The 25208-nt window shown below is 43.2% G+C and overlaps 1 protein-coding gene and 2 long non-coding RNA genes across 8 annotated transcripts in view; 1 reads left to right on the plus strand and 2 right to left on the minus strand.

Moving 5' to 3' along the window:
- The window catches only part of LOC133276571 (uncharacterized), a 787535-nt gene that overhangs the window by 236708 nt on the left and 525619 nt on the right, over positions 1-25208 (minus strand). The window lies entirely within an intron of this gene.
- CELSR1 (cadherin EGF LAG seven-pass G-type receptor 1) overlaps positions 1-25208 on the minus strand; it is a 165583-nt gene that overhangs the window by 29452 nt on the left and 110923 nt on the right. For all 6 annotated transcript variants that reach the window (XM_061467484.1, XM_061467483.1, XM_061467480.1 and 3 more), the window contains exons 6-18: positions 19393-19550; positions 18090-18253; positions 16553-16678; positions 11515-11681; positions 10902-11087; positions 10490-10603; positions 9995-10169; positions 9133-9274; positions 7005-7125; positions 5614-5797; positions 4700-4801; positions 2871-2965; positions 2340-2549 (exon numbers count right to left, since the gene is read on the minus strand). In XM_061467484.1, the coding sequence (XP_061323468.1) occupies positions 2340-2549; positions 2871-2965; positions 4700-4801; positions 5614-5797; positions 7005-7125; positions 9133-9274; positions 9995-10169; positions 10490-10603; positions 10902-11087; positions 11515-11681; positions 16553-16678; positions 18090-18253; positions 19393-19550 (1944 nt within the window). The remainder of the gene's footprint in view (positions 1-2339; positions 2550-2870; positions 2966-4699; positions 4802-5613; positions 5798-7004; positions 7126-9132; positions 9275-9994; positions 10170-10489; positions 10604-10901; positions 11088-11514; positions 11682-16552; positions 16679-18089; positions 18254-19392; positions 19551-25208) is intronic.
- On the plus strand, positions 2359-24598 carry LOC133276572 (uncharacterized). The gene is made up of 3 exons (XR_009745920.1): positions 2359-2423; positions 23098-23541; positions 24319-24598. It is a non-coding gene; the product is annotated as an uncharacterized LOC133276572 (long non-coding RNA).

Below are 25208 nucleotides of genomic sequence, written 5' to 3' on the forward strand. Positions count from 1 at the left end.
TCCAAACTTTTTATGAGCAGTAAGTCAAAATTGGAGGCTGTAAGGGAACTGCCTAATTTCTTTCCCCTTTATGACAGGAAACCTAGCAAGAAAATACAGAAGGAAAACCTAACCATGTTTTCTTTGTCTCTGAGAGAGACAAGGAAAGCAGAGTGCTTGGTATGTACACTGAAGAACTCCCCCAGAGAAAAAAAGTCATATGATAAAAATCAAAAGAAAGCCCTAAATAGCAATATGGCTTTCTGGTTTGTTTTGATTTACACTATTTTTTAGTTTTGTTGATTCCTGGATAACCAGAACAACTTACATGGTGAAGAATGACAAGAACGAATATTAACTTGCATATACAAACTTGAAAATACACTTTTATGCTGCTTACAAGTGGTGTTAAAAAGTTCTAGCTGAGGATCTGCCCCTTCTGCCTTTTCTTAAAAGAATATGCAAAGGGACCCTGAGGCTGAATGGCAGAAGACCCCCAAAAGAGAGTGTCAAATGGCTTAAATGGGAAAGGTGCTGAGGAGTTTTTAATCTTGGTGAACATATGAACTACACTGACCTAATTCCTAACTAAGGTAAGATTTGCATAAATGGTGGTAGGAATTAATCCGCTCAAGCTCTAAAACAGACAAGGCAAATACTTAGGCTTCATTTAGAAGCAGACAGGGAAGATGCTATATTCTCTAGGTACTGTCTGAGGTTGCAATCATGACTCTGAAGTAAAAGAGGTTGCCAGTACAACTGCCTTTATCTAGGGTGAGAACCACAACATGGCTCCCCAGGAACGCATGAGACACATGCTGTACTTGGTACCAGGCTTCCTCAGTGTTTGTGAATGTTATTTATATGCTTTTTATTATCTGTTTTTCAGACTTCTCCTTCAGACTATTAAAAAAAAATAATAAATCCTTCTCTCCTCATGCTCCCTCAGCCTGGGATGTTCCCTCCTATTTCTCATGAGCCTTACTGATTAGTTTTCAAATTCCTGACCTATCCTAAAAATATTTAGGGAGTTCTTGAAAACAGCGCCTGTAGGAGTTTCAGTGCCAAGCACAGAGAATAATAAATTAAAGCAGAAGTTTCCAAACCATTTTTATTTGCTTATTGCTCTTATTTTTAACAAAACATGCTAAAAAGGAAGTTCCTTCTCAAGATGTAAATGGGGGAATTCATGCACTCCGCAGCCCACAGGTCAAGTTTCTCAGTAGAGTGTCTCCATAGGAAAGAAAAAACTGAATCTCTTAAAACCTGGTGCACCTAAAACGTTAAATGCTTCAGAAGTTCTCCACTCTCTGATGACTGTACAGCCTGAAGGATTGTCTTAGCTACATTTCCTCCTGCTCCCCCACCTCCCCTGGGATGTCCTCTCTTTGTGCAGCTTGGCCTTGCACAAGGTCTTCAAGTTCATCCCGAAGCCTGCCTGACCTGGCTGGTCCTCCTGGAGTACTGTGAGCAGTAAGCAGGGTGTAGCATGCCTTCAAAGGGAGACAGATCATTTCTACCCAGCACAAAGGACATTCTTGGCCCATGGAGGGTCTTTCCAGCAGCCCTAAGCTCCTGGCTCTGCTGGCACATGTCCAGAAGGATGTTCTAGCTTGGACTCTGTGCTGTGCCATGGTTGGGACCTTGGAAATAGTATTGGCAAGCACGGACAGCAGTACCCTGCAGTACACCTGGCAATGAAGAGAGCAATACGAGCCTGATAGGGATCATCTAATTTCACGTTTTCAGACAACAGAAAACTCCCAACATCTTCCACATCTCACATTTTTCCACCACAACTACGTGTTTCCCCCAGACAGGGAAGGTTCTACAGCTTGTTCTCTAGACCTGGCCAGGTCTTTGGTAATAACTGGGTCTTCTATGAATGCTCTAACTAGCAGAAGCCCCCTGGTATGTGCCTGAATCACTTAAAATATCAATATGGTAAGCATGTCTTTCAATGTACCAAGACTTTAATAAACATCACTCAATTGTTTCCATACTGAATTCTAAGAAACCTTCGAGTCAGTAACTGGCTCAGAGTTAGCTCACTGCACATTTAAATGAAAATGATCACATTAGTTAGGTTTTCCAACAGACCTGAACATGGTACACAAACCTATTTTATCCAGGAATAATGCATCAACCTGATTATTTTCATTTGAGGAATTTTGCTTTTGGCTGTTACTGCGATAACCAACTTCCCATTCTAAACTGAGAAGCCTGACTTATTTGTGAAACAGATTAAGCAATTACATGATATTCGCTCCACCCTGGTCAAAGACAAAATTAATTATCCATTGCCATAAAACTTTAAAGGGGAACTATAAAGGCTTAGCACAGTATACAGTATTTCTTACCTCATTGAATTCCACGTCTCTTGTGGCTGCCAAGTCAAAGCCTTGCTGCTGGCTCTCATACCGAAGGACCCGGATCATCATCTGGTAAGCTGTCCTCACATCATTGCCATACAAGCTCTGTGTGTGTTTGGTGGCATTCTGCAGCACTCTCACAATCCGTATGGTTTTGCCTCCATCCAATTTGGTCTCATTTTGGTGTAACTTCTCATTCTGAATCAGAGATAAGAAGGAAGAAGAAAGACAATGATGGGCTGGGGTTCTTTTATTCATTCTCGTTACAAAGACAATCATCATTTAGTGATTTTTGGCACAAAGGAGTTGTCTGATCAAAATGGTGTTTGTCTAGAGAAAGGGCTGACAGGACAACTCAATGGAAAGTGTAACTGAGAGCCAGAAAAGCACAATAATCCTGATGGGAAATGAGGAGGTTCAAGGACTCAGTCAATAGATGGAGTGCAGGGATATCAAACTGGAGTCTGCATTGATGAACATTTACAAAATAAAAGGCAAAACTGAGAAAACACAGCTTACCATGATTTTTAGATCCACAAAAGTGCTGGTGGTACAGTTGAAAAGCTCAGGAGGCAGCCAGCCCTTCTCAATGTTACAATGGCGAACTGCGTTTCCTAGGAGAAACAGTGCATTAATAGTAAATAATGTTCTGAATTGTGCTGAGTAAATCTTCATAGATTTCAGATATCCTGATCTTCCAGATTTCCCACATTTTCAAGTTTCTTAGAGCTATGCACATATATCGCTTTCCAAACTGGGGATTCCTGTCTGAATCTTCATGAACTGTTTTACTCAGGCTTTAAAGAAAGGTTATGGCAAGCTTCAAGATCTGCCCAACCGCTCTCATTCTTGCTGCCCTAACATTCTCAAATGTATTCAGCAATGTATTTATAATAAATCTGAGCAAGACTGTGCACTTTCTCAGTACTTCTGAATATATATCCAGGCTCAGATTTCTGTGCAACAGCCCATATAGGAAGACCTCCCGGACAAATGCTGTCTTCAAGTCAAAACATGCTAGCATGTCTGCACGCTGCATGCCGTAAACACTTCAGCCAACATGTATAACTGCCTTTTGCCAATTGTGAATGGTCTGCGAGCAGCTTACTGTTTAATTTAGCCTATTATTTAATACTATTTGTCAAATCACTTTAAAATGTGACTCTTGGCTGCAGAGCCTTCACAGGGAATTGCAAATTATCCCATTCAAAATTTAGATTGTATCTAAGCCATTTAATTACTAATATCTAAAGAAGAATTACAATTAATTGAATAATACCTAATTATATTATTTCTCTTCCATGATTAGGTGAAGACAATTAAGCCTCAGGTTCTTTGTCTGAATATTAATTATTATAAAGCTTACTTTTTTCGAGTGTTCTGTAAAATTCACTTTAAATGAGCAATTTCTCCAAGTACCCTTGCCTGCTTGCCTATTTGCTAGAAGAGACACTGAGGTCAACCACAAGAACAGTGCAGAAAACTTATCTTAATTCAACTTTATACTGCTTAATAATGTAAATAATCTTTACTTACAGAAAGTAAAAATCAATTCTATCTCCTAAAACCCTCAGAACAGGAGCTTGGTTGACCACACACTGACTTCCCCTCAGTGATATTTCAGGAAGTCACATAATCACCTATAACTCATTGAGCCTGAGAAGCACTTGCAGCAGAGATTTAGCAGGCTCAAATCTGAGACAGAGATTTCACTTCCCACAGAACAACCTTTGGAAAAGATAATCCCAGTTTCAAAATGTGTTAGATGTTTTTAGGAGCACACAAAACAGGTTGTCATTTGCTCGCTGTACAAAACAAGACAGCTCACGTGCTTTATGAAAGGCTTTTTCCAGCTGCCTGACTTACGGGTTAGAGAAAAGATGTTGGGTGGAAAAACACAAGTTCTGCTGTAACTCTTAGCTTTATTAGGCTGCAACACTAGTAAAGCAATCATCGCATAAAGGATTCTCCTCATTTTATCCTTGCCCAGAGGAGCTGTATCACCAAAGAGCATGTACAAGTCGAGAGAAGCTAAAAGTTACGTGTAAGAATTGCTTGACAAACAGAAAATTGGACTTATTTTGAAAATACAGATTTTCTGTTCTTTACATGTGTTTATCTGCTGCACTTTTGTATTTATGTACTGCTACTATTTTCAAATGTATTTTAACAGTTCTTTAGTTTCTGCTAGCTAAACTCGTCTGCTTGCAATATGTATGAGCAACGCTGTAATCTCCAGACCCGACGAATTAATGCCATTCCCTATGTAGACATCTTTTAACTCTTTTTCTTTTCCCCTCAAACAGGTATGTAGATAAAGTGGTTAATGTTTTACCCAGGGAACTTACCCACTGATCCTTTAGGACATGGCACAGCAGCTGGCTGGCCAAACTTGGTCTGTGGCCACCAAATACCAGCCTCGAATGCTTTGGGACAGCCATTATAAATTACTGAAAGCAGAAAAAGAAACGATACAATTTTGCTGACAAGATAAAAATCACAAGAAGGAACATATTTCAACCTGCCTAAAGGACCTTCCTGCAATTCCCAAGCCCTGTCAGGATACCTGTCCTCTGCAGTGCCTTCCAAGCTGCAGCCTGTCAGTGGCTCCTTATCCAGCAGTGTGGGCAGACAGGTACAGGCAGAGGAGAGCCCAGGATGATTATGGGGTTCTGGATTTTGGCTCTGCCTATCTCTGCTTGCTCCTTTATTGTGGGAAACGCTTCTCCTTCTTTTCACCCACACACTGTGGTGAGATGGCTGCTGCAGAAGCTTTGTGCTGATCACAGGAGGAGGGTGGGTGGGAGGGTGGAAAGGCAGGATGGGCAAGACAGGAAAGAAAGGTAGAGGGCACCAGGCACACGACACAGCCTTTGTGGGTAGTGGGTGTGAGGATCCTCTCCCACCTCTTCAGCTGCAGCACAGCAATAAAATGCTGCACTGGCAATGAGCTCACATTTCAAATAAAATTGGGATAAGCTTGCTTTATTCCAGTTTGATTAAAATTAAAGAAATACGAGCTTTCTTCTTTTTCCCCAGCTCCCATGAGTCATACTGGCACAGACTTAGGAGAAGAGTGCATGTTTAGGCTGCTGCAGCTCACGTTGTCCCTGATGGAAACACTCCACTGGCCTCACATGCATTCCTGGGTGAAGCTGCATGCCCACCACAGTGCACCCTTCCCCTGCCTGCTGCTAGCAGCTCAGATCCTACAATTAACTACAGCCCCACTGATCAGCAGCACTGGCTACACCGGAGGTACCTTCACAGCCCTTTGTGGTAACTTCAGCAAAAGGGTTGTCACAGCGGTTGCATTGCCGCCCGATGACACCGGGTTTACAAGGACACTGTCCCGTCTCCATGTCACAGGCACGTGTGTAGGATCCAGATGGGAAGCAGTCGCAGGGGTAGCAGGTGTCACTGCTTTGTGGCTTGTAGTAATTTGCCTAGAAGAACCAAAATGATAGACACAAAGTATTTGACTTCTATTCCAAACTGCTTGTGTTTCTGAAGTCCTGCTCTAGCAGCATGTGCATCATAAAAAGGGCTAATTTTACCAAGAGTGGGATCATAATGTTATTAACAGCAAATGTATCAGCTGTGGGAAGTGTGCTGTGTTTGTCCAGGCAATGCAGAGAGGCAGAGCTGAGCACAGGGAGATGGCTGGGCTGCCCTGCACCGCAGAGACCTGGTGTTTGGACCACCACTTGCAGACAGGGTGAAAGGCCCGTGTTAGAACTCATGTACTTGCTGCCAGTGCCCAGCAAATGTATTCTTGGAGGACTTGCAGTTTTCTGTGCTTTGCAATTCTGCTCTTGTATGGTATGAGCAAGCCAGTACAGAAACTTCTTGCACCGTCCACTTGTTTTTCATGTACAGGGTGGAAAGAATCAATGATCCCATATTCCAATCACATCTGTAAATGCTTTTGATCTGAGGTGTTACTGATTACACAAGAGTGTGGTGCTGGCACCCCACTGACTCGATTTAATGCAACAGTGTGTCCTGCTGGCATTTCAGAGGGGAGTACGGGACCATATTCACTGCTGCCGGTCTGCACTGGACCAGCCCCTCTGATGTCATTCAAGCCTGTTGTAAAACCTATTGTGAGAACTCCTTTGTAAAACCTTTGGGAGGGAGGTGCCTCCCCTCCTCTGTCCTCCTCTGTCCCTAGCAATATTCCTCTTAAAATTGACAGAGCTGGCACTGAAGAAATGATTTACCATCTCACTTACCTCTTCCAGCTGCTAGGCCTTTTGCTGGCCATTGCAGAGGGCAGAGCTTCACCCAGCTGGCCCAAGCTGTTTCATGGCTATTACTCACTTGTGATACACAAAACACCACCAGCACTCCTCTGCGCTCTGGTCTGATCTCCCTTGATAAACCAGGCTGCACTTCAGAGAGATCAGAGCCAGGCTTTCACCCTCACAGTTTTGCTTTCCAAACGCAAATAAGATAAGAGCTGCACAGTACAATTTTGTGAAGGGTGGTGCCAGCAAAATGTTTTAGGTAAAGATTAACTACACTGTGCACATATACGTATGATACAAAGCACAACTGTGTGTACTTTGTCTCAGATAGTCTCTTGTTGTAGCTATTCTGGTATTTTTAGACTAAAGAAATTTTGACTTAAGACTGGTTTCTTTTGCTTACCTTGCAGCGGCATTCTCCATTGGTCTTATTGCAATCAGAATCAAACCCTTTACTGGTCTCACAATTACATGGGCCACAGATGGGGTTTCCCCACCAGCCTCTGGGACAAGGCAGGTCAATCCTATAAAAAAAAAGTCAAATTGAAAACAAGTTCTTTTAAACTTCCTCTTAAAAGATGGGAAAAAAGAGCTTTGAGCCAAATCAACTTATAGAGTGCAATGTGTCTCGCTGCAGCAGCCAATGATCAATACATATATAAATAGATATACACTGTAATAAATGAAAATAAGCAGTATCAGTGCTACAAACCCCTAGAGGGAATGCGCCTCTGAATGCTTTCAAGACCAGCTCCTCTTTATAAGGAGTATACATCTGTATGAGCAAAGAAAGTGCTCTTTCCTCTGGGAGAGGGCGATGGGGCCCACATTGACTAGTGGGAATCGTCCTGGTCCCACCAGTCTCAGTCCTCCACTGGAGAAAGCGCTGGCTGGGGCAGGCTGGATGCTGGACCGCCCCTGTTGGCTTGTGGTGGCACTTTAACAGCTTGGGCAGCTGCATACGGTGCTGAGCCCATGCCCTGTTTTACCTACTGCTACAAACAGCCAGGATGCAGCTCCCTAACATTTTATATTCCACCCGTCATCCCCATGGGCTCCTGTCCCAGCCCTGCCATGGGCAGCAGTGTTTATCCAGCCTGTGGGAAAACCAGCTCAGGTCCAAAGCTGGCTGCAAGCTTACCCTATAAAGACAAGTCACTACTTTCTGCCAACCTGGCTTTCTCGGCCAGCTCATCACAGGGTCTGAAAAGCCCTGGACTGCCACTGGGGAGGACATGTGGTTGGAGACATAGAAGAGAGATGGGTGGCAGCTTTGATGCAGATTATGAATCAAAGACTGTGATTCACACTATGACTGGAGAAGCACAGCTCGTCAGAGGTTATGCAGCAACCCTAAAGCCACTTCTGTGAAGGATAACTCCCGTTTTTGCTGGTTCTGTTTCTTCTGGGTGAGTTTCTGATGAGGTTTGTCCTACAGATGCCCCAACACCAATGCTGGTAAGGAAAGCTCTGGGAAGGGGCTGGGGCAGCAACCAGGGTCTCTGCTAGCTGGAAGTCTTTGTCAAGCAATAGACTGAAAGTCACACTGCTGATGTTGAGTCTGTGATCAGTGTAATGCACTGGTGAATGTAAGGAGCTCCCTCCCTGCTGCTCATTTTTGGAAAGAAAAGCTGTTTGTCATCTGTTTCAAAGACCACAGCTGAATTTTGTTTATAGTAATAGCTAGGTTTGTCCTTCTGTGCTTTATAATATGAAAAAACACAATGCTGCACTTGACATGATGTTAGTAGATAATGACAAGGGACAATGTCTCTGTGTTGCTAATCCAGAGGAATGAAAGATGAACTGGGCAACAGCACAGCCAACATTTGCCAGCCCACACAACAAAAGGCAGAGGAAGAAGCTTTTGGGTTTTCAAAGGGAAGGAAACATCACATGAGCTATTCCTAAATGGACAGACAAATGCACTTCATTTACACGTCATGAATGGCCCATATTACAGTAAATCAAAGTGCCGCCTCTGGGATAAGGCTGGTTGCTGAATGCTTATCTGAGGCCAGGAAGCTAGTGATGAGGGAATCTGCACGTTTCTCCCACACAGCAACAGGACATAGTCCTCCCAGACTGTCCAGAAGAGATGGCTTTTTGCCAGCCCAGGGACTGGACCCAAACTGCAAAGCTGTTTTGTCTGGCCAGAGGCCACCTAATTGGGTGCATCACTCTGTGTGTGTCCTGGGGGAGCTGAAGGAGAGACACAGAGCAAATTCAGGCCAAGTCCACCAGAAGGTACAAGTCAGATGCTGTGCTGTGTAACACAATACAACTGGTTGAGCTCTTGAGCTGCTGATGAAGAAATTCAGGCCCTGAATATATGAAAGTTTGCCTGGTACCTGGGGAGAGAGCTCAGGAGTGCTAAAGGGCAGAAAGCCTGCAAATACCATCCACTATGAATATTCAAATTGTAACAGGAAAGCTAACTGAAGCAGAAAAGGAAACAGGAGGACTGCTGCTGCCTTAGGAGAAGACATACCTGGAAGGATGAAGGAACCAGGAACAAAAACAATTCTTACTTGCTCTCGCAATACTGTCCATAGTAGCTTTGTCCACATTCACAGGTGTAGCCATGGGACGAGCTGGGTTTGTGCACGCACGTGGAGACATGTTCACATGGGTTCAAGTTACATACATCAACACAGTCTCTTCCAAAGTACCCTGGGGAGACAAGGTCATAAAATTACAGCAGCCATTGTAATTTATGATTTGCATGTCTCCAAAAGACCATCTATTTTAAACTTATACACTAATAACACATCTTCAATAATCAGCAGATTCCCCCTGACATACTGTCAGAACGAAGGTACTCTTTTTCCTCTCAGCAAAAAAGATAGTGGGCTGTTCTTTTCCACAGTCTGTTAACATGCTTGAGGCACCCTTGTGCCTTTGGTTCTCAATTTTATATTCAGGGCATGTGTTACAAATAGTTTTGTATTCTCTCCCTGCGTGTATGGGAGGTGACTGCTGGGTGCTGACAGCATGTGCTGGCTACATGCACTAAAACAGAGAAAACATTCAAAGTATCTTGATTAGGATGCAGGGTGTGAGACTGAGATTCAACAGCAGAAAAGCCTGGGAAAGAAAAAAAGGAAAAGGAAAGAGATAGAAAGAAAAGGGGAGGTACATGGAAAGAACCCTTTGGACCAGACACCATCTTTCTGTTTGGTTGATATGTTGCCTAGAATAAATGATCCTTAGTCCATGACTGCAGTTTCAAGGGTGCTACTGTAAGACTGAGAAAGATAATACTGATTAGAAGAAGAACCAGAAGGTGAGCACTCTGCAAGCATGCTGCTGCTGCTGCTGCTCTTCTTCTGATGAGTGCATGGAGATGTGATCCAGCTCCTGGCTGAGTGCCTGGGATGGTCACTGGGTTACCTGGGTCACAGACGCAGGAGTAGCTGTCCCAGTCGTCACTGCAGTAGCTGTGCTGGGGACACGGGTTGGAATCACAAGGGTTATCCACTTCACAGCCCTCCTTCACGTTGATCTTGATAGCCTGTTTCATGTTGAGTGTAGCTATATTTGTAGATGTCTCTCCCATTCTTACACCCTGGTGACAAAAGACAATTGTTCTAAAGTTACTCTTCACTCAGAATACAGTACCATATGTTTCACTACTTCATTAATCCATGAGGGTACATTTTAAAGAAACATCACCTGCTGAGCCAAACCTAGAGTTTTTCTTAGATGCTGCTTCCCTGTGTAGGATTTGTACCTGGGACTGTGGATGGACTTTAATATTTTGATTCTTAGATATTTTGATGGAGAAAACAGAAATGTTCATGGATGGATGAAAAAGAAAATCCCGCATTTTCACATGGCTATTTTCTTAAATGTTCAAAGTTTGTTGCTACACATTTCATTTCATACCTGCATACAGCCATAGAATCCCTGCTGAACAGAGACTTGGTCTCCAGAGACACCTCCCACAATGATACTTTTCATTTTAAGTCCAGGTAGTTGATTTCCAATCTGCACAGTGCTCTGTTGAGGAAAAGGATAATCAATAAGAAGCAGCACTATCATCCTCTATGACACAGACAACCTACTTTCTAGTGATGGATTCAAGCAGTAGCTGACAGTATATTCAAGAAGAAATATCAAAGCAGTGAGGAGCTAGGCATCTGAATGTGGCTTTTTACAGACTTGTTCAGAAGATATTATTAGGCTTAGTAAGTTAATATAATTTTATTAGACAAATCACTGCCCACAATCCTTTATCCTGCTTTCTCCTGAACACATTTCTGTAGTGCATAGTGGCAAAGTTATGATGCTGCCTTACCTGATACATCCCGTAATCCAAGGACATGACAGCAAGGTACTTGATGTCTTTACCATCTTTAGCACTCTTCAGCTCTATTAATAAATGATGCCATTCCCCATCACTGACTCGTGACTGGCTCATCTTCAAACTAGCAACCTGGCTCAGGCCACTGTACACTTCAAACTGCACATAGTTGTTCAATATCTGTTGAATAAAAAAAAAACAAACATGCCTATTTTTTGCTATGTATTTGTATTTGATACAGATAATAACATTTCCTAAGACAACCCAAAAGAGAAAAAAGTCTGAACAGTAGAGAAGGGAACATTTGTTTGACATTCAGACTCTAACTTGCCCTACTGACAAAGAACCAAAAAAACAATCAAGAGACACACTTGTTTGCATCTGTATTAATGCACGCTACTACCTCTGTTAAAAAAATTAATCTTAAACCAATGCATCTGAATTTTACACTGATTTTATGATCTCTGTAAAAGGCTGAAGAAATCATTTGTATTTACTGATGTGCATTCTAGGTGGGTGGATGAAGCTGGGTAGTTCATGTGGCCATACCCACCGACGGTGGAGATTTTCTTAATTCTTTTCTAACCAAAGGCAGCCACATTATTACCTGAATGTTGATCTTGGATGCAGTCCCAGCATTGGCTTGCATTAACATGCCGTTGACTTTTCGGGTTCTGAACATCAGCCCAATGTACCACGGCACCGAGATGGTAATGTCAAGGTCACTCCAAATGATAATGCTTTCGCCACTGAATCGCTGAGGAGAAGGCATTGCTGTAAATAAAGAGGCAAGAGAGAAACAGTTTATATCCATCAGGACAAAGGTTTAAAGGAGAAATCATAGAATCATAGAATCGTTAGGGTTGGAAAGGACCTTAAGATCATCTAGTTCCAACCCCCCTGCCATGGGCAGGGACACCTTACGCTAAATCATATCACCCAAGGCCTCGTCCAACCTGGTCTTGAACACCGCCAGGGATGGAGCATTCACGACCTCCCTGGGCAACCCATTCCAGTGCCTCACCACCCTAACAGGAAAGAATTTCCTTCTTATATCCAACCTAAACTTCCCCTGTTTCAGTTTTAACCCATTACCCCTTGTCCTATCACTTCAGTCCCTAATGAAGAGTACCTCTCCAGCATCCCTATAGGCCCCCTTCAGATACTGGAAGGCTGCTATGAGGTCTCCACACAGCCTTCTCTTCTCCAGGCTGAATAGCCCCAACTTCCTCAGCCTGTCTTCATACAGGAGGTGCTCCAGGCCCCTGATCATCCTCGTGGCCCTCCTCTGGACTTGTTCCAACAGTTCCATGTCCTTTTTATGTTGAGGACACCAGAACTGCACACAATACTCCAAGTGAGGTCTCACAAGAGCAGAGTAGAGGGGCAGGATCACCTCCTTCAACCTGCTGGTCATGCTCCTTTTGATGCAGCCCAGGATACGGTTGGCTTTCTGGGCTATGAGTGCACACTGAAGCCGGCTCATGTTCATTTTCTCATCAACCAACACCCCCAAGTCCTTCTCTGCAGGGCTGCTCTGAATCTCTTCTCTGCCCAACCTGTAGCTGTGCCTGGGATTGCTCTGACCCTGCTGTAGGACCTTGCACTTGGCATGGTTAAACTTCATAAGGTTGGCATCAGCCCACCTCACAAGCGTGTCGAGGTCCCTCTGGATGGCATTCCTTCCCTCCAGCGTATCAACCGAACCACACAGCTTGGTGTCATCGGCAAACTTGCTGAGGGCGCACTCAATCCCACTGTCCATGTCAGTGACAAAGGTGTTAAACAAGACCGGTCCCAACACCAATCCCTGAGGGACACCACTCATTACTGGTCTCCAAATGACGCTATGTGGTGTTGATGGCTCAAGGTAGCTAGTCCCTTGTCCACTGAGCTATTTTTAATCCGCTATGGAGTGAGAGCCAGTCTAGGAGAGTCACTCTGAAGCAACTGATAATACTGTGAATTCACAACCTACCCTTGTTGTGGGGCAGGCACCTTGTCTCGGTACCTGCACTCAACAGGTAGCACCCCCACACTGCTGCGGCATTACACAGGTGAGGGTTGTTCCTCGAAAGGTAAGCTCAGGTTCTCTACTGATAGTTCTGCTGATGAGTGGGTGGACAGAGAGGAAGTATGAGGGCAACAGTTGCTGCAGATGTTTTCAACATATCCTTGATTACCTGCTTCTAATTAACAGATTAAACACAGAGGAAAAGGCTGGGAGGCAACAGGAAGTATTAATTAGTTATAAATACTCTAAGGTCAGATTATTTAGCTGTCTCAGCTACGCAGCCTGTTCGTAAGGAGAAAGCTTGTGCGGAATTGCCTAGGTTATCTGCCTGCAGTATCTCAAGGTGGCAGCTGAAGAGTTGCCTGCCCTCTTCTCTAACCTTGCACAAACAGATCCCCTACAGGTAGACACTGATGACAACCTTCAATGGAAAGCACTTTGCCGATGGAAAAAAAGGGAACACCCACCCTTTGGGCTTTTAAAGTAGCTACCTCAGGTAACAGGAGCTACAGTACCACGGATTAGTTGATGCCACTGATCAGGAGCACAAATTAAGCTGTGTGAGCTCTGTGCTATGTGCAGCACCTCATATAGCACCTCCACCATGTGTGACACCTTGTAACAGGATCTACCACCTGGCATCAGCCCTTGCCTGATGTCCTCAATCACAGGCATGCTAGTGAGGCTCATGGAAGGTTTTTGCAAGTGGGAGCAGGCTTTAGCAACTGGGTTCAACTGCCACAGATTAGCATCCGGCCTTGTATCTCAACATGGGCTGAGCCCATGTGGATGCTCAGTGAGATGACAGGGTTTAACAGTCTCCTTTGACTTCTCCACATTACCGTATCTGCCAACTCTTCTGGATTTTCTTGTAGTAGAAGAGACCATATACATATACTTGTATATACAAATGCATGTGTGTTACTCTAAGGTGACAAGTCCTTAGAAAATGGTAGAGACATCATAGCAGAAGATGGAGTCAGGTTGATGTGAAGTTGCATCTTCTGGTGGCAAAAAGCCCAAACCTCGAATTCTGATATATCTGCCTTGCTGGTTTGTGTAAAGGGAAAGGTTGTAGTGAGGGAGTGCAGGGCTGTTTGTGAGAAAAAAGGTGTTAGTGACTAGTGGACTACCACTGGCCAAGGCGGAGATGTAAATTGACTGGTACTTCTTTAAGGTGTTACCCAACCACACCACAATGGGGTAAGTGCAGGCAACATGAAGAACAGCCCTTCTTTCTCCTGCTCCAGGCTGTGATTTTCCCCTTGCAGTCATACTCAGTCCTCCACGAATGGTAGCATGGTCAGATGGTGGAACAACTAAAGCTCAGCCTGCTCTTGAAACTCAAGACAGCATTTTAAACTGCTTTGCCACAGCTATTCCTAGCTTGCTTAAAACCTGAATCCAATGCTCAAGCTCTGTCTATCTGGTCCATGGCATGATTCATCAGAGAGCGCTGCACATCAGTGTAAAGGTAACCAGGACATCCGTGTTGAGCAGGATCCTTTCCTCCTCTGGGTATACACATGCAAAAGTCAGCCCTCTCCTTCCTCCACTACCCTCCTGACCTTCAAAATGACCTCAACTTCCAACCTCTTTGCTAGTGGTTTTCTAGACCACTGCTGAGATTTTTAAGTCTTCCTGCCTGTGCGGAGCAGAAGCAGGATGCAAACCTTGCAGGCTTCCCACCTGCTGGAGGTTGGGAATGCTGTTTGCAAGTGCTTCAGCACAACTCCTGGGAGAACTGGACTGGCATGGCAATTAGCCACCTTCTTCCTTTTCTCACTGGCGGTGACTTTCTGCGCTTGCAAATACCGTTCCCTTCCCACACCTCCTCCTAACTCCTCTCCCTTCCCTGGGGCCAGGGTGCACCTTCCTGCAAATAAAACAGACATCCCCATCCGTCAACCCCCTCTGACCTTGCTCCCGTCCCTGGCCCTTTCCCATGCCTGGGACCAGGGGTCTGCTTGGAGGGGCCGGTGGCTACATCTAGTGTACCCAAATGGGATCTGACCACCCCTGTCACCACAGAGGTGAGCACACGTGCTTCCAAGCACAACATCTCCCTGCCATCGGCGATGCAGTGATTCAAACCGTTTTCTCAGGGTTTGTCACTTTGAAGTGCTGCCTGTGTATTTACATACACTTTTCAGAAACTCTTTCATTTAAAAGGCCATCAGAAAGACAGAGGGCCTGGGGAAAACACATGTAACAACTGCAAACCTGTGGTGTTCAGTCCAAGACTAATGCAGTGACATTAGCCACCCAAGAGCACGCTGGGCACGGCTACTAGATCTTCTTCACAGCACTGCAGTAGTTCAGTTTTTAAAAGAATAAAATTACAAAAGCAAAACTAATTTTTCCCTAATTTTATCTTCTTTCTATAGAGGGAGACAGGAGCTGCCAGAAAGTGAGTTAGCAGGCCCTAGGAAGGTGGTGAAGGTAAAACACCCCATCCTCAGTAATGCAGACGAGGAGTCCCTGTCTGGGGGGTTGGAACTAGATGATGTTTAAGGACCCTTCCAACCCAACCCATTCCATTCTGTGATTCCTTTCCCCTGTAACTCACCCTGCAGAACGCCATTTCCAAGCCAGAAACTTGTGTACTCTCTTCCTAAGCTGCTGCTTCTCAGGAAACAGAAGAGCAGTTGCCATCAGCTAGATCTGGCCCAGGCTGAGGCATACCATGCTAAAGTGGTTTGCAAATCACTGTGGTGTGTGCACCTCACCTTGGAGACCTGCTATACCACAATCCACACCCTGCTTAGACTAATCAAGAAGTCTGGTTTGGGGTAGATACATCAGAAGAACAAAATCCTTGATCACACAGCAAACTATTGTGGGCTATCACGAAAATGAAGACCTACCACCTCTGCATCAGAGGCCAGAATTTGGATTCTGTTTCTAGGAAAGCCACCTGTTTAAGCAGGTTTTCTTTCCTGGAAGCCTCCAGGAAAACTACGAATGAGCAACCCTCTGCTAGATGTGGAGATGCCACCTTACAGTGGGCAGCCTGCTGCCCACTGATCCCATGGGACCCCTCACGCAGACAATTCCTTGCTTCCTTGGGAAGAAATGAACTGCAGGTTCTTCACGCCCTATAAAACACACCTACTGCTCCTTCCTCTTCCTTTATTAATGAGGTTTTATACATATACACATATCGTGTTCAGTCAAAGAAAAACCCCATAAAACTGAAAGTGCTCGTACTCAGCAGAGTGCCTTCTTGCCAAGAAAGTGGTGATTAAAACTGCACATTCATCCCTGGTTTGAGTCAAAGCCCAATAAAGTCAGCGGGATTCTTTCCACTGATTTAAAGGGGCTTAGGATCAGGCATTTTCACTATGAACAAATTACCAAATACTGCCAAGTTCTGGGTGACTACTTTGCTTATGTAAGTAAATCAGCGAAAGCTGCTGTTAACTCATGACAGCTATCATATTTATATATAGGTGATCTCTAAAATCATTTCAAATAGATACAGGGTGACTACTAGTCTTAATGGCAATTATCTGTTTCCTAGTTTCCTATCCTTTAAGCATCACAGTTTGACATATGTGCTATGAGATGTTAATTATGGGTAATGAAACGTTCACACATGACTATACATGAAGTGGTCTTCGCATCCCACCTTGCTCGCAGTTTTTCCCTCCGTAGCGCACGGGGCACTCGCAGATGTACGTGTTCCACTTGTTGATGCATGTGCCTCCATTCTGGCACCAGTTGGTTTCACAATAGTTCCTCTGTGCTGCACAGCCTGAAATTCAGGAAAACAGCTATTTTACATGGTTTGAACAAGAAAAAGGCTTTGAGCGATTCTATCTGAGTTTTTATGTAAAAAGAAGACATGACCATTATAGGTTTGGTTTGGGCTTTTTTAATATCCTCGAAGTCAGTGAAACAAAATGTGAATGGCAAAAGTTTACATGAGCTGAGCAAGTGTCAAATTCATAAAGACAAATCTATCAGAGGCTATTAAATGCAGTCACTGAGCTGTGAATCTTTGGGAACTAAGAGAAAATATGCAGGAAATATCACTGCATGCTTTTCCTGGTTTTATACTCTTCCCCTGGCATCCACTGCTGGAGACAGGCAGATCAACTGGTGCTGTGACTCAGCACCACTGTTCACAACTTACCGTCATCTAACTGAGACACTAATCAGGGAAAGGCAACGGGCAGTGGAATTATGCTACTATACATCAATATTTTAAACACGTTTCCAAATGAGGAACAAAAATATCCATCCTAAAAAGAAGCATTTTATGGCCTTCTGATGTGTATTCCCTAAGATAAAACTCGTGTTTAACTAATATTAGAGACATAACTGTTAAAAAAGGTCTCTAAGACAAAATAGCTATTTGAAGCGTATGCTACGACTCCCTTCCTAATCCATGATCAATGCAACATACCTAAGAACTGCAATTTAGCTCTTACACAGACCTTCATCAGAGTGGAAGGAACTTGCCATTGTTGCATGTAAGAACCAGTTTTATGATGATGAGAACATGGTGTACACCAGAACTAATCCTGGGATCCCACTAATCAGGGATCCAAGGACTGGAAACCAAATCAAAACTTCCAACAGGCTGCTTCATAAAGGAGGTTTCAGATTTGGAGAACTGCAGAATTTGATGTACAGAACAAACATAACTTAAGAAATAGTCTTAAAAAACATATTTTTCATGAACTAATCCCACTGGCTTTCAGAGCAAAGTGACATTTAAAAGGTAGTTAAAAAAAAAAAAAAAACAAACCAAAAATGAGACGTTCATTTAGGAGTAAATTCCTGGGTGAAACTCTTAACAATGCAGAAAGTCTAAACAAGACTGGCCCTCTTTTGCTGCTTAATCCTCTAAGTGTGTGCTGTACCACAGGCTATTGTGTGTGTCCCTGGCACAGGCACAGACTGCACCTTGCTCAAACAAGCCAGGTCTGGATGGAGCTGACGTGGTGGCAGTGCAATGCCCAGCAGCACCTTGAGCTCCTTCCACACGGCCTGTGGCAAATGCTTTGCACTCAGTACTGCTAACAGGGGGACACTGCTATCTCACATCCCTCTGGCCCCTTTCTGGGCTTTGTCCAGTGCTGCCCCTTTGACATCCTAAGCCCCGCTAGACCCAGAGAGAGCTTTCTTGTGTTGACTTTTGGGGCAGCAGTCACTCATACCTGGCAGAGTGCCATTATTGGCGATGAAACTAGCCATGTCAATTGGCTTGCTGTCGATAGAGAGGTTCCTCATGCAGCCGACAAACTGTCTGTTGTGCACTGGGAAATCTTCTGGCAAGTTTGGGACACCGCCAAGGAGGAGAGGGCCAGTGAGGTCCAAAGATCTGAAAAAATAAAGAAATGCTCATAATTTCTTGTACAGGGTTTGTTTCGTTTTGTTCTTTATCTTACTGCTTCCATAAGCACATCTGAGCTGTTTAGTCTGCCTATATTGCCATGAACTTCCCTCTGCTACATCAGCGCTTTCAGAGCTTGTAATCGAAGGATCTTCCAGAAACATCACTAACTTTTAACGTGGGAGCTGTCATCACATACAGAACCCTATGACCTCTCTGTAACAGTGGCCAGTATGAAAGAGAAAATGAAAATTATGGAAAAATGTGCAGCCACAGGACACTTCCTTCTGACTCCAGTCATGCTCCTCAGCACAAGGGTTGCGATGCTGTAGATTTTGATACAATTACTTAATTATCATACAGCGATGACCCTTTTAAAATCCTCTGAAGATCTCAGTCTTAATAACATTCAATGGATGCAGGTTCCGCTGAATGACTCCACACTTTGTGAAAAGTGTATGACCTGGTCAGTTTGAATTAGCCCTGATTTTTATGGTGCCCTCTCCTCTTGGGATTTTACAGCAGCATGTGTACCTCAATGGTCTTTCTGCTATCACTCATTACCTTATATTCCCGCTACATTGCTTGCTGTCCATCTCCTCTTTAAACTCAAAAATACTAATCTTTTTTGGTCTTTCCTCAAAGAAAAACTTTTCTCCTTCCTAACGATTTTCAATGGCCTTTTCTGTGTCTCATTTATTTCTATCTCCTTTAGAGACAAGACTTTCAACTCATATACTTAAATGACAGACATAATAAGCTCTTCAGCAATCACTTTCATTAATGAAGTCTAACATTTTATTTGCCCTTCTCTCTCCATTTTCATACTGAGTAGATGCTTTTTGTGGGATGGCCACACTGAACTCCGTTTTTGGAGGTTTTTTTTACATTTTACAAGTAATTTGGGTGCATGTGTGTATCTACACAAAACTCTCTGCATTCCACCCAGTTTATTGCCAATTGCAGTAGCCTCCAACAAATTCCATTGCCAAAATAAATCTTCTTACTTTTTCTTGTTAAATCATAACTGCTTTTCCAATTCTATTTGCTTAGTGGTTAATCACATACTGTTGACTCTCCCCTGGAAGAAGAGAATGAGTGGAACAGGCAGTAGAGGGAATCCTTACTTCTTGGAGCCGGTCTGAGTCCCCTGGGCAGCGCAGGTGTAATTTCCAATGAGGCTCCCGAAGCGCACGGCTACTGCTGTGTCACAGTCATCCACAGTCACCACTGCCACCTTCTCTCCAGAGGGCCCATGGGGAATTCCTAATCGCCCAATGTTGGGCTTCAAGAAAGAATTGGCACATGTCATAAAGTCCTACGTACACATGGGGTTTAGATGCTGGTTCAGCCAGCTCAACAACATACTTTGTCCTACCCCCAAAGGGGACTAAAATAGGTTATGTAAACAAAACAGCAGAAGTTAACTTGACCTATGACATTTAGGCAAGGAAAAAAACCCAATGGATGACTTCAGAGAGAGTTTACAGTGGGATATACAGCATGGCCAGAAATGGCTTTGGGCTTTTCCACCGCTGAACTGCTTGGGCCCAAATCACTTCAAAGAGGCTTTTTCTTAAGTCTGCATAGCAAACTCTAACAATTCTGCTCATTTTGTAACTCTTCACCTCAAATGAAAGAAGTCACTTGATTTTTGACATTGTTTCTGCCCAAACACAGAAAACCATAAAATGATGTAATGTCACAAGTGAGGCTAAATAAAGGCTTAAGTCAAATTTTCTCCAATGGGGATACTCTGTCAGGGCCACCAGAAACTAAGTGCAGGTTCTTATAAAGCTGTAGTGAAAGGTTGTCTCATAACTGGGAGGGGGCTTAGATAATGACCTCTCATTTCAACTACAAGATAGAGAGTGTGTATAAAGGCCAGCATAGCAGCCTTAGTAAAGAACTAGACAATTCTGTCAGAAAACTGTTTTCCATGTTTAGTGTTTGCAGAACTACCGAACCCTAATCTACCACTGGCTCAGGATCTCTGCAGACTTCAGGGATTCAGGAGAAGCTGAACGAGCCTGAGTGCTGTTGTTCCTCTATGAGCAAAGGGAAACCCCACAAGAGTGGAGTCACCAGGATCTGACCAGACACATGGCACAGCCGAAAGCCATAGAGGTATTCTTATGATGTGTTGATCAACAGTAGTTATAACCATATGAAAACAGCGGACAGCTGGACATCGCACTGTAGTTTGCTGTATGGACACTTTAAAACATATATTACTCAACTGCATACTGAAATCCCTTATTTGCAGAGTAAATACAGAAGCAGTACAGGGATAAGAAGTGCCCATTGTTTTTGTTTCGGTTGTACACACATAAATTTGTTAAAATACATACAGCCATTTTGACCACGCATCAAAATGAAATACAGATTTATTTCTAAGGACAATTATCCCAACGTATAAAAACATTTTTAAAAGCTGCTTCCTGGTGTCAATTCCAGTTGGAAAGTATTTTCCATTTCCTCCACCAAGAACTAATGTGATCACATATTTTGGCAGTGGCACAGTATAAGGTTTTGAACTCTCCTGAGTGATATTAAGTCAGATTTTATTTTTTCCGATACTCCCAGGCCTTTGCCACTGCCTAGCCTGGAACGACAGGAAGCCTACATATTTGCAGTGCTGAAAATGTTATTGTGTTAGATGATGGCAGTGTTTGTTACTGAGCAGCTTTTCAAAGTGAATGAAAAATTACATAGAAAATTAACGAAGCCACTGGCAGCCCTTCCCTTCCAAAATTAAAATGTTTACATTCTGGGTGCTACTCCTATTCATTTGAAGGAACGATCCGATTGACATTTGTGGTTTTGTGCTTCACTGACATAACTTATTGTTTCTTACATGGGCGCCTTGACAAAGGCAGGGTAGTTATTCTCGCAGCAGGGGGGATCTGCCCAATGTTAATCAAGATTGCAACCTGATGAGAGTCAGCAGTTTGCAGCTGCTCCTTCACAGTCAACTAGCTGCAGTGGTGCACTGAGTTTTTCTGTACTTCTATTTAACACAGAAACTGCAAAGTGTTTCTCTAGATGTTGACTGTTCATTGCAGTGCAGATCTCCGGCATCTTTTTGGCTCTGATAACCACACAGAACAACAAGCTGATGAAGAAGAAATAGAATATTCCAGTGAATGAAAAGAGACCTACTTGCAGTTCATACTTAATTCAAACACGTCATAATTTTCTGACCATGTCAAAAGGCTCATTTGACACAAAAGGCTTTTCCCAAAATGTAAGAATATGTTGACGGGAGAGGAAAGAGAGATTTTTCTAGCTGATTTAATACGACATGGACTCTTTTTTCTCTTATATATGGCAAGTGCTACACTACTCATCATCTCAGCGCCTAGTATAGGGAATACTTTATCAACTGAAATAATGTGAAATAGTTAAAAAGACTGGAATAGAGGGAGCCCAAGTTAGGAGCTCTTTCAGAGTTACATCATGAAACTGATTTTATTCATTTAATATTTTGATTAATACTAAATATAGTTTGCTGGTGAATCAAAGGATATTTAGAGCATTGTGCATTTGAATAGTTGAGTGCTACAAAGAGAATTAATCACACAGCATGAAACCTGGGGTCTAACGACAAGAATTCCTATAGCAGGTTCAGAGACCATCAGCTATAAATGATGAAAAGTAAGAAATATATAGCTATTAATTGACTACAAAACAATTATGCCCCATGGAGTGATTAAAAGGCAAAAAAGGCAATACAACAGTGGTTTGTTACAAAGATGGGCATGAGACAAATTTCATGACACTGAACAAGATAGAATATTTTTGACCATTTTGAGTTCATTTATTAAAAATAACTTTTATCTAGAGCATATGCAGCCAGAGCAATGGAAAGCTTACCTTATCAAACAGACAAAATGGACTTGGCTTCTTTGGCCTAGCAAAGTAAAGGCTGGGGAAGGGTTTTGGAAAAAAGATGTTGTTACTGCAACAGACAAATTGCAGAACAAATGGGTATAAGATGCCCATGAGTAAAGCAAGCTGGAAGGCACCAGGTGATGCTCAGTCATAGGAGGATCATCACTGGGAAAACAGCAAGGGCGAAAATTATAAAAAAGAGCTTAATTTGTTTGTGAAATACACACAAAAGTGAATTGCCAACACTAAATGGCAGCACGCACATTCACATTTCAGGTATGATCTTTGCCTCGATGGAATCCTACTGGAGCAAGACTGATCCCTAACAGTAGGAACAGCTAACACTAACCAGCATTAATTTACACTATTATTTTCTGGAAAAATGTTCAAGGAGTTAAAAGCCAGACTTTCATCTGGGTACTTAGGAGTCCTTTCTGCCTGTCAGCCTCATCTCCTGAAACCCCATGCTACCCGAAAGGCAAGTTTCATTAGCTGTGCCAGTTCTGCACCCGTGAGTAAATGTGCAATGTGGTGTACAGGAATTTACCAGCATGACCCCCATTAATGGTAATACAAGTCATGTAACTGAGTTACTGCTCATGGGGCTGAAAATTTACCTTGTGCTGCCTAACCCTAAAGGCTCCTTTTTTGCCCAGAAAGAGGTTGGGATTCAAACTTCAAAGACCGCATGCTGTAAAATTAAGTAGCAAGAACGGGTACCAAACAGTGCTAGAGACAGAACCTGGTCTCCCTTAAACAAAAACTTGGAAAACTGGATATATCCTGGATTCAAAAAGGAAAAAAAAGAAAGCAGTCCTAAGTGTTGCAGTCTATTATCACAATTACACAGTGATCTTCAAACGTCCTGTGAACTCCATATAAAGCGTGTCGAGTCTGTTGTACTGACCCTTGTGTTTTCTTGTTATAATCACATACAGAGTCACTTGGCGAAGAAGCAGCCCTGACTCAGGATCCACATGTGAGAGCAGAAGGCACCTACCTTTCTTTCTACCTGTAAAGTAAGATGAACCACATTTATGTTCCTCAAATAATGGCAATTAGTACCTAACATTGTACATAATGTCATGAAATAACCTTGCCTCACTGTTCTTTCCTGAAGGAAATTAGTGGTTTTGATCTATGGATGGACAATCTCAAATCTTGTGTCTAACCCCTGACATTCAACCCTGTCCAGAGTCACGGGCAGATTGCACGAATGACAGCTTCCCTTTCTGACCACAGTGGAATTAACAGAGACTCATCTACTGTCCTCAGTGGTGACCTAGAGGAGTGACCTTCTCCAGCTGCAAAGGTGCATGCAACTCCCTTTGGCCACCTGCGCTGACTTTCTCAGGTTGCAGTGAGAGAACAGCACCACGAAGGTATTTTACTAGTGATGCCAAACCTGATTTCTGTGAAACCCAAGTACAGAGCAATGAACTGTTTGGACTTCTCCCCACAGCTTCACCAAAAACACATGTAGATTCTCCCAGGTGCATGCAAAAACCCTGAGAAGCTTAATCTGTGAACTTGTGTTTTATAAATGAAGACCAGATAGAGGAGAAAAGGTCATCAAAACACATCTGTTTGTAGTTTGCAAATCTACTGCACAAATCTACTCCCATTCCACTTGAAACACTAGACATAGATATTCCTCTGTATCTCAGTTTCATTGGAATCCTCTATTATTTTAAAGTCAATACTTAAACTGCGGGAGCCCACACAGTTACTTATTAAAGACACAGATGGTCTAACGATGCAGAGTGAAGTGGAAAAGGCAAACAGATTAAGGGACAATAGAAGCCTTGTCTTAAATACTTAACTGTTATGTTTTCACATTAAAAATACCATTGTTTTGAAAAGTCATGATGCAGAATTGTTGGAAAGGTTTAAGCAAATAGTCCAATCTTTGTAACCTTATTTTGAATTAAACCAGACTAGATACTGTACATGTAATAGAAATACTACAAAGTGCAAATGTTTGTTTAGTCAATCAGCAGCAGCAGTGACACTCAGATTCCTAGATCCCACCCTTTTATTAGTTAATCTGCAAGATAACAGTGCTTTTCCAAAGGTCCCACAAACATCTCCTCTACCAGAAACACCTTTTCCCAACTTTCATTCTTAGATAAACAATTGCCACTTGACTTTTCCCACAGATGGAAAGAGGGAGAGTGTTTTTGTCTGGCCATGGGAGTGTTCCAACATCACAGATATTCCCTGAACTCAAACTGAAAGCTGTGCTCTCCATCCCAAACCTTGGCTATGAGGATTTCCGCCACTTTAGCCACGCCATTGAGCCTGTTGAAGGAGCTTGAGGAGACGATTCAGCAGCAGACTGTAAATATGGCCAAGACTTTGAGAACACAAACTGGGAACCCTTGCAGATGAGACATAACCCACCTCATTATTCTCAGCATGAGGAGACCTGTTTTCTTGGGGGACAGATATAATGTTGTATAACTTAAATACTGCATTTGCTCAGCTCACTGTACTCATTCAAAAATGTATCTATTTTTAGGAAGTTGGTCTTTTTCTAAATGCTTTGTGTGGCATAGCTTTAATATGCAGAGCTTGACTTGCCTTTTTAATAAGTGCAAAAGTGTAAAAAGAAAAGCCATCCTGAAGTCAGTGCCAGCCTTTCAGTGCTTCCAAGAGTCTGCTTACCGGACAATAAGTTACCCTTCTGTTTTTGTTAATCAGTAGCTAATGATTTATTGACTGTTTGGAGTGGTTAAAGGTTAAAAAGAATCTGTTTCCTAGTTATTTTTAATACAAAAACTCCTCTCCTATGCACTGTTAGTGCGCTGGTTCTGACCCCACCACCACCCAAAGTTATGGGTGGAAAATGCCTCATGTTCATACCGTTTGGGGCTCTTTGCTTTCTAACACTTCCACCTACACTAACAATGGGAAGAAACGGAGCAACTGGCATCAAGTCCCACTGGAGGCTGCTGCTGGGACTCCGGCCGGGTCCCCCCCCTTATGGGATCCCTGGTGCTCATTAGGCAGCCTGCCAGGCGCCCGGCTCCTTCGTTAACCCGCCGGC

This window comes from Pezoporus flaviventris, unplaced genomic scaffold, assembly GCF_033815535.1.
Source record: "Pezoporus flaviventris isolate CSIRO_AGI_PZ_B2104156 unplaced genomic scaffold, CSIRO_AGI_Pfla_v1 ptg000045l, whole genome shotgun sequence".
Lineage (NCBI taxonomy): Eukaryota > Metazoa > Chordata > Aves > Psittaciformes > Psittacidae > Pezoporus > Pezoporus flaviventris.